At 39.9% G+C, this 12119-nt stretch overlaps 1 protein-coding gene across 1 annotated transcript in view; it reads right to left on the reverse strand.

The window, feature by feature from the left end:
- STK31 (serine/threonine kinase 31) overlaps nucleotides 1-12119 on the reverse strand; it is a gene marked incomplete at its 5' end in the record, with an annotated part of 81158 nt that overhangs the window by 29520 nt on the left and 39519 nt on the right. The window contains 5 exons of the mRNA XM_083376692.1: nucleotides 28-129; nucleotides 7004-7135; nucleotides 7438-7557; nucleotides 9289-9405; nucleotides 10482-10661. Coding sequence (XP_083232818.1) covers nucleotides 28-129; nucleotides 7004-7135; nucleotides 7438-7557; nucleotides 9289-9405; nucleotides 10482-10661 — 651 coding nt within the window. The remainder of the gene's footprint in view (nucleotides 1-27; nucleotides 130-7003; nucleotides 7136-7437; nucleotides 7558-9288; nucleotides 9406-10481; nucleotides 10662-12119) is intronic.

Genomic DNA, 12119 nt, shown 5'->3' on the forward strand with positions numbered 1-12119 from the left:
TAGATGCTAATATAACTGAGTACTTACATATTCTTCTTGTTCCTTATATATTTCCTGAAATACATTATCCTGTAGAGCACTGATTTCTTCTTTTATTTTCACCATTTCATCCTTGCTGTAATTATCAGACTGCAGAAATTTAAAAATTACTACTTCAAAAGATGAGTCTTATTTTCACCAGGGAATATACCCATCATAGAGTATACTATTTACATTCTCTTCACCTACCCATTCCCTCTTGTATCTGAAATTACATTAAATTCTAGTCACCATATGAAATGTGCCTTCTCCTTTTTTGCCTGATCCAAGTTAATACCAATTTCTTTCAGGTTTTTTTGTTACATACTGAGACAAAACACAGATTCAGTTTCATGGCCAAATAACAATTAATATGAGATCTCTCATATTAAGGGAACACCTGCTGCCAGCATCAAGTTCCCTTCGTCCAGTGCGCTCGCAGAGGGAAGGTCTTCTCAGGGTGCCGCCGGTAAAAGATTGCCAGCGGATAACACCCAGGGAGAGGGCTTTTTCTGTGGGTGCGCCTACCCTCTGGAACCAGCTACCCATGGAGCTCAGGACTGCCCCTGCCCCTGCTCATTCCACCGGGACCTGAAGACTTGGCTCTTTGAGCTCTCTGACCCAGGCTAAGAATTTTAACTGGGGTTTTATTTTCAGGGATAATTTAATCTTTTAATTCTCTTTTAACTTTGCATTTTATATTGATGTGATTTTAAAATGCCCTGTAAACCGCCCTGAGTCCTTCGGGAAAGGGCGGTATATAAATCTAATAAAATCTAAATCTAAATCTCATAAACCTATTAACAAGGACTGAGAAACATTTTTATTCATCAAAACAAAGCAGTTCTATGCTGCACTACTGGACTCCACCTGGAATATTTTGTCCAGTTTGACTCACCACAATTTAAGGAGAACAGCTTGGAACTGGAAAGTGCACAGAGAAGAGCAATGAAGATGGTAAAGGACTTAGAACAGAGATCCCCAAACTTTCTTGGTTTAATTTTCTTAAGAGACTCAATAATTTTTGAATCTCTAAGGACACTAAGGGCAATAATAATCACAGTGCCGTTAGGCCACAATAAATATTTAATAGTCCCCTTTATTAAATAAAGGTAACGGTAAAGGTTCCCCCGCACATGCGTGCTAGTCGTATCTGACTCTAGGGGCCAGTGCTCATCTCCGTTTCAAAGCCAAAAAGCCAGCGCTTGTCCGAGGACGTCTCCATGGTCATGTGGCCGGCATGACTGGACGCCAAAGGCGCACGGAACGCTGTTACCTTCCCACCATAGTGGTCCCTATTTTTCTACTTGCATTTTTACGTGCTTTCGAACTGCTAGGTTGGCAGAAGCTGGGACGAGTAACAGACGCTCACTCTGCTACGCGGCACTCGGGATTCGACCCGCCAAACTGCCGACCTTCTGATCAACAAGCTCAGCGTCCTAACCCACTGAGCCACCACGTCCCTTTTTTTTAAGTTTAGTTTTTTTTAGTTAAGTCCAAATTTAAAATATACTGAAACACGCAAGGCACACACTTGGGAACTGTAGACTTGGGAGACCTACAAGTCTACAGATTTATTCTCCTCAGCTCCTGAGAACCCACTAGATCCAAACTCTCATCAGGAGAAATTTCCTAACTATATTAGCAATAGCACTTATATACTGCTCCATAGTGCTTTCAACACTTTCTGAATGATTTACAAATAAAAGCTATTTAACAATAGAAAAACCTTATCCTGAGGTTATAGATAATAATAATAATAAGTTGGAAGGGACTTTGGAGGTCATCTAGTCTAACCCCCTGCTTAGGCAGGGAACCCTATACCATTTCAGACAAATGCTCCATCACCAAGTTTTTCAACAAAGGCTGTGCAGTCATTTATCTAGATCAGGGGTCGGCAACCTAAAAAAGAAAAAGAGCCACTGGGAACCGGTTCCATCACAAATTAAAAAAAGAGGGAGCCGCGTGTGTGTGTCCATGCACGCGCATGCGCAAAAAGGTTTTTTGCGCATGCGCGGACGCACACGGCTGCCATTTTTTTTAAAAATGAGATGGAACCGGTTCCCGGTTGCCCGACGGCGACGGCCCGTCTGCAAAGCTGCCGCTTTCGGCAGCTTTGCAGACGGGCCGTGGCAGCTTCCTCAAAGAGCGGCGCCCCTGCCCATTCCGAGAGGTGCGCGCGCACCTCTCCGAACGACCGGAGGTGCGCGCGTACCTCCGCGCGAATGGGCAGCGGTGCCGCTCTTTGAGGAAGCTGCCGCGGCCCGTCTCAGCTTCCTCAAAAAGAGAGGCGCCCCTGCCCATTCCGAGAGGTGCGCACGCACCTCTCCGAACGACCGGAGTTGCGCGCGCACCTCCCCAAACCTTTGGGGAGGTGCGCACATACCTCCGTGCGAAGGGGCAGCGGCGCCGCTCTTTGAGGAAGCTGCCGAAAGCGGCAGCTTCCTCAAAGAGCGGCACCGCTGCCCCTTCGCGCGGAGGTACACGCGCACCTCCCCAAAGGTTTGGGGAGGTGCGCGCGCACCTCCGCCCATTCGGGGAGGTGCGCGTGCACCTCTCCAAACAGGCGGTGCCACTCTCCATTTGGAGAGGTGCGCGCGCACCACTGCCCGTTGGAAGAGGTGCGCGTGCACTGGGCGGCTGGGAGCCGCAGGTTGCCGACCTGTGATCTAGATGGTATTAGGGTTGTACTAAATGGCCTCCATAGTACCTCCCATTTATATCACTACCAGCCACCATACAATGAAAGGAGCTTTAGTAAGCTGCAGCTGCCAAAAAGCCAATGTAGCCGTAGGCTGCATCAACAGAGCTGCATCATCACAATCACAAGACACGATGCCATCATTCTATACTGCAATAGTGAGGCCGCACTTGGAATACTGCGTCAACTTCTGGTTACCACTATACAAAAAAGATGCTGATATCCTACAAAGAATGTAAAGAGCAACAAAGATTATGAGGGATCTGGAAGCTAATGGTTAAGAGAAATAGATACATCCAGCCCAATAAAGAGAAAGATTAGGGATGACATGATAGCTGTCTTCCAGTACAGGGGCAATCAAGGGAAGACTTGACTTATTCTCCAAAGCACTTGAGAGCAGGATAATGGGTGGAAACTTTTAAGAGAGATCCAACCCAGAGAAATTTCCTGACAATGAGAACAATTAATCAATGCAACAGCTTGCCTCCCAGAATTGTGGATGCTTCATCGCTGGAGGTTTTCAAGAAAAGACGACATCCATTTGTCCCAGATAGTATAAGGTCTCCTCCCTTGGGCAGGGCATTGGAGAAGACTTCCAAGGTCCCTTCCAGCTTATTATTCTATGTCTATGAGACACAAAATGCTTATCCTTCTAGAACTGACATGAGGTTTTTTTCTTTTAAGTGATCTCTCTAGAGGTCAGAATGTTGTAAACCAGGGATAATTCTAAACTTGCAGTTTCTAAATCTGTGGGATCAACTTATTCTGCTGAATTTATAATCTGGAACTTTCTCAATTAGTTGTATCCCAGCTTTTATAACTGCCAGCAGTATCAGCCAACATGGCTGTAAGCAGGGCTTTTTTCTCATAGAATGCTCAGAACGGCGTTCCGGCACCTTTTTTTTTTTTTTTGCAAAAAAAAAAAAAGCTACCCTCTATTGGCTTTCCTAAGCCTATTGCAGGACTAGGCAAACTTGGCTCTTTTTTATGACTCGTGGACTTCAACTCCCAGAAATCCGGAGCCAGCCATGCTGAGGGGAAAGGAAGAGGTTTCCAAGCTGAGCCATGCTGGCTCAGGAATTCTAGAAGTCCTTGAGTGATAAAAGAGCCAAGGTTGCCTACCCTGAACTAGAGGAGGACATTAAAATTATTTATAGGGTTACTTCTTTAGGAACTAAACTTTTGGAATCTAAAACAGCTAATTCAAAAAAGCCAACAGGAAAGAATCTCACATTTTTCATCTGCTTCTGTCTTTTGGAAGGTAAAATTAGATAACAAAATAATCTATTTCCTATGTTAACCTCTGCAATGAAATCAATAAAGATAACAGGAAAGAAATGAGAAACATTTTTCTCAATGTAATATGTGTAATTTAGCTGATGCTAGGGGAAAAACATCTTTTGTACATACTCTTGAAAACTATTTTGAATCTAACCATCTATTATAACTTTGTTGTTGTTGTTAGCTGCGAAGTCGTGTCCGACTCATCGCGACCCTATGGACAACATTCCTCCAGGCCTTCCTGTCTTCTACCATCTTCTGGAGTCCATTTAAGCTCACGCCTACTGCTTCAGTGACTCCATCCAGCCACCTCATTCTCTGTCGTCCCCTTCTTCTATTTAGAATCTAGTTATGTTGCACTTCAGTCTTTAAATAATTAACCTATTTGTGCATTGTTATTTATGTCACTGTTCACCGCCCTGAGTCCTTAGGGAGAAGGGCGGTATACAAATCAAATAAATAAATAAACTTAACAATATATGATGTTTTCCATGGTGAGCTTAACATCAATAACATCATTTATTAAAAAGGCTAAAATAATTTCTGGGGGTATTATCTGTACATTAAAATTTTGGACAAGCAGTGATCATGTATCCGAGCAAAAGATGTTACATATGTGCATAAGCGTAGTCAGTAGCATATGCCTTTTTAAAAACATCAAACATGCAAAGAAACAAAAATAAGTCCAAAATATCTGTATTACATCCAGAAATGCCAACTTTGCAAGCAATATTTCTCATCCATAACTATGGCACCCTAAGGATACCTGCATACATGCAAATGCGTCTCTGGGATCAGTAATGCAGCAGGGATTGCTTTTTCCTTCCAGTAACATATACCTAAAATCAGTTTATTGCATTTGGCAACTGTACTAAAAAAACCAAATCTCATTGTCAACCAATATAATTCATTTAATTTGAAACCAAGTGAAAATTGATTAAAATTATTTTATTAAAACAAATTAATGGCAATTCTTTTATAAGAAGTTGCCTCAAACAAAATGAGTTTGAGATGCCTGCTCTAGATAGTTGAATGCTCCAAAATAAATTCTAGACTAGGCCTGTACATGCAGCCTACCAAGCACACTTGGACAGAGCACAGACTTTTTTTTAAAAAAAAAAAGTAATAAAATCACTACTGCTACCCTGAAAGTCATGTTGCCTAGTGCCTCCATGGCTTACCATGACTACGAGCTCCAACACTGTAGATGCTCCTCTAGTCACCAAATCATTGATTAGCCCACCAGCATTCCTTTGCAGACCACAAAGATTTTTAATTTATCAGTGTGGGCCTTTCCCTTCTACAAGTTGCACAGATCTCTTCTAGATTTTCCTCTTGCCTTTCCGAGTTAACTCCTTGGTCTGTCACTGAGCAAGAATTGACTTTGTAGAGAAGCATATTATCATTTGATGTATATTTAACATATGTTCTACCTTTATTTACCGATTATATAATATTTGTATGCAATCCACATGGCAAGGTTTGGGGCAACTTACAATAGAAAAAAAATATATTTTTAAAATCATAAGATTAAAACATAAAAGCAGGGCTTTTTTTCTCATAGAATGCTCAGAATGGCGTTCCGGCATGTTTTTTTGCACACACACAAAAAAGCTTTTCCACAGGCTATGCTACTCCCTCTATTGGCTTTCGAAAGCCAATAGGAATTGCTGCTGAGTGCGCCAAAAGACCTGGCTGGTAAACGTTGCACCGGCAAGTTGTCTGCAGCGAAGGCGAGTAGGCAGGAACTTTGCATCCCTCCCTGCTGTCTAACTACAACATCTCAACTAGGTAAGTAAGAGAGGACAAGGAGCGGGAGGTGGGTTCTGCGGAGTCCATGTGCACTCCTTCCTTGTGCTCACCCGTGTCAGTCAGGCTGGTGGCCTACCTGGTGCTGGACCTGCGCCACCGTTGCCTCGCCCTGCGAGCCTAAGTGGCCGCCCTGCATCGCCTGGCCCGCACCGCCTCTGCCACCCGCCCCACACAGCCCCGCCATATAGAGCAGGCCCTGCTGCTCCCACAGCACCAGCCGTGCCGGCTCCAGCCCCAGGGGGCAGCCCACCGCCAACACTCCTCGCACCCATGACTGCAGCAGCGCCTCCGCCCCCCCACCTCCTGCACCCGCCAAGATGAGTGTTCCAGCACTTTTTTTTTTTTTTTTAGAAAAAAAGCACTGGCTGTAGGTGATGGCAGCTGTTGTTAAAACAGTTTGCAAAATACTTTCAGCCACAAAGACACATATAAAAATAAGGATCTGAAAGCCAAAATACTGGGAATGATTATATTAATTCTATCAGACATATTAACAGAGGATATGGGTATTTAAAATTTTCAAGCCTAGAGGTGTTAACGTGGGGCTGAGAAGTACTGTAGTTTTTGTTGCCGTCATGTGGCACTGATTGATTTTTTTAGTCATTACATAAAATTAGATGCTGAATGAAACTGACCTTTGTATTGGCCCTAGTGGGTGGTATTTCACTTTAGCCCTATTTCTCCCTGGGTATTTATATAGTTTTGAGTGCTTTTTGTTTTTCAGCATCTCCCTTCATGTTTCTGTGTACTCCTCATAACTCTTTCATCCTAATTCTACATTAACTATACAATCAACATTTTACAGCTTTTCAATATCATACTGTTTAATGTATCCATTCCGGAGTTATGATAACCTGCTGCAAGACAAATGGAGTATCTGTTGTTTTTAACTGCAAAATCAATAATACATGTAGAAATTACGTACTTTCTTGAATTGCAATAATCAAGAATGAGGAGCATTAGCAATGTGAAACACTAAGTGCAAAATAAATTGTTCAGAAATCTGCATTTTTGTTTCTTTCCAACTTTGTTCTAAAATAAATTCCTTTAGGCTTTCATTTGGATTTATATGAATAAATTATGTCCCTAACAACATTTCTCCAGAGCTAGAAAGCAACATTTTCTATGTCATCATCCACCATTTCTTATGGAAAATAAGAATCTTAAAACATCAAAATATCACTGCCGTACTTCTTCCAAGTTGTTTTTTTCTACTAATTTCCACCTCAGCTGAGCCTTTATGTTTTTCATTCTCTTCTTTATCAGTAACAAATCATCAATATTAGGAGTCATATCCAGCCATTCCATAATCTGTTTTTTGAACTGAAAAAGAAAACACACTATTAATCAGATTTCTTCAAAATGGAAAAAGCTCCTGTACTTTGAGGAATATTACTCCTTATACACAGATTGCATTACAATGTAAGTATTAATATTTTCAGATCACATTTTTAAGTGATAAAAGTGAACATAAAGGCTAGGTTGTACTGTTATATTTATATGACTCATTAAATGTTATTTTTTCCTACTGAAATTGCTCAAAAAGATGCATAAGTATCTTTTAAAAAGCTGTTAATGACTTTCTACATTATAGGATATGACAAAGAAGCAACTAGACAACTGACCTCACAACTTTCAAGATATTTTTGATTTACTGTATTTATTAGATCTTGTTCTTGAAGGACCTTCCGCATAACCACATTATACATTTTTAAGATGACTTTTTTGTCTTTTTCATCTAGCTTCTGAAAGGAATTATAGAGTAACAATAAATATCTATAACAACATTGCAAAATTTGTTGATTTTAAAAATATGAAGTGCATTTTAAATGGAAAAATATGGTGGGTTATCAATTTTTGTTTGATAAAGTAGAAAGTACACCATTCATAAAGCAAATTCTCACAAATATAAATAACTAAGATTCTCCCATTTAGAGTAACACAACAGAAATATAATATCCACACAATTTACATCCATACTTCTTGATCAAGCAGGTTACAAGGCTGTGTGGCAAGAGGAGCTCAATAAATGAATGCCAAGCATTCACATGTTTGCAATTGAATCAGAGTAAAAGAGAAATTTTGCCAAGGGGGGCTGCAATGTCTCTAATTTTGAGGACCAGTTGTAAATACTATTCATTCAGCACTGTTGGAACTTCAGCCACTAAAGAAATAGTCGTTAAGCAAGGACTACCTGCATGCTATGCTGTTTCTATTGCTATGGTTAGCTTTATGGCTTTAATACTTTATTACAAACATCGTGATATATTCTTACTACTGAATCAATTTATGTTTTAATGTTTAGTAGATGATGTCTTGGAAGCGAAGCTTTTCTAAAAGATGAATTGCACATATTTTTAAATACAGAGAACTGAATATGAGGAATCCTTGGCCCTTTTCTCCAAGTTTGAAGAAAAATGGAGTAGCAAGTTGAAACCTTTTTCAAGAAACTAACAGCAACTTGCTTTGCTTAAAAAGACCTGGGGTTTAACCAGGTTCTTAATGCACATAAAGGTAATAAAATTATTTTCAATATTATCTTCTATTGTGTTACAAAAATCTTATTACATTAAAATATATCAATATTTAGCACATCTGCTATTCCAGCTATGCGGACATCTGGATTTGAGGATGCTTTGTAATGTAGAGTTGTCAGCATCTTTCTAAATTCAATGTATTTTTTCTGAGATTGTGCTGCAGCTGTAGAGGATATCCATATGAACCCAAAAGATGATACAGCTTCTTTAAAGAGTTACCATCAACTGCTATGTACTCTTCAAAATTGAATAACTTCAAAACCCCTATATGTTGCCTCATGATATATCATATTCATTACATGATTGGGAAGAAGTAAATGATGTGGCAGACTGCTATGGTAACGCACTATGAGAATAATCTTGGAAATCAAGATGAGAAGCAGTTGCAACCTTGACAACTATCAAACAATAACTGGGATGGAAAGATACTTATGACTAGATAGAGGGGGGATTGTATTTCTTCACCACCACCCCTCCACCCACCCTCCTACTTCCATCTTTGTTTCTCGCTGAGCTTGCTTGTTTTCTTACAGACAATTCATTATCCAAACTAGGTAATATAATCAGTGCTAGGGTTGATGACGTTACTTAGTTTGGGTAATGAAACATCTGCAAGAAAGAAAACAAGCAAGTTCACAGAGCACCAAGGACCCATCATGTGAACCCTAAGCTACAAATATTCTTCTTAATTAGTATCCTTCCATCCGCCCCACCATCATTCAGTCAGAACCTATCCTTCCATCACCCATCACCCAGTCTCAATTGTCAGTACCTATCCTCCATCCCTCTCCCCATCACCATCACAATTGATGAAGTTTCTTGATTGAGAAACTAAACATTTTATTTTTCTTCCTCAAAGAAAAAACAGCCCAGTTGCCTTTTGAAAAAAGCACTTTTGAGATTTTTATGTGAAAGGAAAAATATAAAAATATAGCTTACTGTTAAAAACATGTCAAATTCTTGTGAAATATCAAGCTCGACATTCTTAAGAACTTCATCTACATTGACAGCTACATCCTCAGATTTCATTAATACAGCTGACCCTATATCAAAAAACTTGACCGGAAAAAAAGAGACACAAAGAAAGAAGTATTAATCAAGTCTGCAAAGTAATACTCAAAAAGTTAATAGCGAATGAGAAAACTGCAATGTTACACTTGGTTCCGTTCAGCCTTAAGCAATTTCTATCTTTTTAAGCAAGAAAGCAAAATAAAAAATAGCCAAGTCCTCCAAAAATTACTGTCAATACTGACGCGTACATAAAGCCATAACACTCCAATGCAGCTTGTCAACACTTAAGTTGAAGATGTTCCAGTTGATTAATCCATCTCTCTGCATCACCTTAAGTTCTTATTTACTTTTTTTTATAACCAAGGAAAAGCCCTTTTCAACACCAGATTCCATGCACCAGAAAAAATTTCAGAAGTGCTATGTTATAGTGGTTCCACACAGTAAACAGTTGTTTTGTTATCTATACTTGAAAGAATAAGTTATAGCTCAACTGGCAAGACACTCAAGGAAACATGATTTGTCTCTGAGAACTGGATCATGCTTTCTACTTAGTGTATTTGGATATTCAGTATGTTTGCATCATATTTCCAAGCCAATGGAATAGGAGCTGAAACACCTCAATTTCTCCAAACCCCATGAAATGGGGGTCATTTTAACAATTTAAGAATCAGTGTGATTCCATTTCATATTGTCAAGCAGAGCTGAATATTATTCCCCAGCAAGACATGAATGCAGCCCAGCTGTCATTTTAAATGTAATCATGATACTAATATTATCTTGGACCAATTCTCTGATCAAATATTAATGGTTATTTTATATAATGAAGGGTTCCATTTTGGAACTCTCAATGTAATATTTTTCACAAAAGCAACAATTAACTTCTTTGGATTCAACTGCAGGACACATAGCAAAAAAAAAAAGTAGGGTGCTTTTCTATATTTTACTGCCTAATTTTACTAATAGGTGTCTATTAGTTGCAGTGTTGAAAAGTTGCAAGTTTATCTGATGCAAAAAATCTAGAAAGAATTAGACCAGAACCTTCACAGACCTTCAATATAAACGTAATTAGCTGCAAATCATAATCTGAACACAAAGCTTTTTTAAATATAGATCTTTTTTACCTGAATTATGTTGCTGAAACTTAATACAAGATTTTGTAAGGAAGCATCTGTAGCATTCCTGACCCGACTGAATTTCTCCAACCTAGCATTCTTCCATTCAAAGAACTCTTCAAACACTTCTTCTGAACTCTCTGCTTCATCAGCCTGTCCATATGCAACCTCCAAAGATCCTTGCAACTTCTGAATATCAAAACAGATAACAAAGAAAATACGATAAAAGCAACAAGGGACCATAATTATACATTATAAAACAAAGCAAGCTCCTCTGGCTTTATGCTGATTCCTCTAATAACTATATGGAGCAAAACCTGAAGCAGCAAATTGTAAGCAATTTTTAGGTTAAGGACTAAATATTTTTAATTTCTGACCTATACATCAGGAAGAGAAGGAATTATTGCTTATCTATACACAGAAGGAAGAGAATTTCAAATATGCATAAAATATATATTTTATATAGGTAATCCTATATTAGACAGAGTGCCTGAAGAACTATGGACAGAGATTCGCAACATTGTACAACAGGTAGCAACCAAAACCATCCAAAAGAAAAAGAAATGCAAGAAAGCAAAATGGCTGTCTGAGGAAGCTTTGCAAATAGCTGAGGAAAGGAGGGAAGCAAAAGGCAAGGGAGAAAAAGAAAGATACGCCCAATTGAATGCAGAATTCCAGAGAAACAAAAGATCACATGACCACATCACTTAGTGACTACAACCTTCTTGTTAAGTAAATTTCGCTAGTTACTACCAAGAACCCATCCCAATCCAAGCTATCCTGGTCTTCATCCCTCCCGGTCCCAAGTTTCAGTAAAGTAAGGGGATTGCTTCCAACTCTCCCCCAATGACATCTCTGCACCCTGCCTTGTGGGGCAGCAAATAGTCACAGAACCATATGGCTTCGACACAGTTTGCCACACCCTGGGAAGCTGCAGCTGCCTTAGATCGGTCAGTCACCCTCACAAGCCTACATTCTGAGACTGCTGCCACCCTGCCCTCCACTACCACAGTTGACCTTCAACAGTCTTCTTGTTCCTGCTATTCACAAGGCATGCCCTGTCTTGGCATGCCTTAACATGGCAAAAAATAAAAAATAAACACAAAGCAACTTAATGGAATAGGAGTGCACCAAAATGCCCCTTTTCACCACTGGTTGTATGGGGTTGGTTTTGCTTTGTGAAAAAGGAAAAAAAGCCAAGAGCAGCCCATGTTCTATCCAGCGCATTGCAGAAAAGGCTCCTTTAAGCTTTTTTTCTTCTTCTTTTCCCCAGTGCAAAGGGGTGTTTTGACATGCTTGAATTCCTTTACACCTTTTCTTCTCCAGTATGCAAAGCCAGCAGCCAGGCCAGGCAGACCTCGTCAACACTGGGAACAAGGTGGTTGCAAAGGTCAGCAGGGGACCAAAATGGCAAAGATGGGGGAGGGGGAAAATGGTAGGTGGGGTGAGCTGCAGTGCTGCAATACTAAGAGCAGGTGGGCCACCAAGTTCCCAATTTTGATCATGTAACCATGAACTACAACTATGAGCATCGATCTAAAATGCCTTCTTTCTATCACATCGCAACCTTGAATGGTTGCTGAACAAATGGTTGTAAGTTGAGGACTATTTAAATTTGAAACAACTCATCTAGTTGCTTCATGCTTG

This window comes from Vipera ursinii (genome assembly GCF_947247035.1).
Source record: "Vipera ursinii genome assembly, chromosome: Z".
NCBI classification, from domain to species: Eukaryota; Metazoa; Chordata; class Lepidosauria; order Squamata; family Viperidae; genus Vipera; species Vipera ursinii.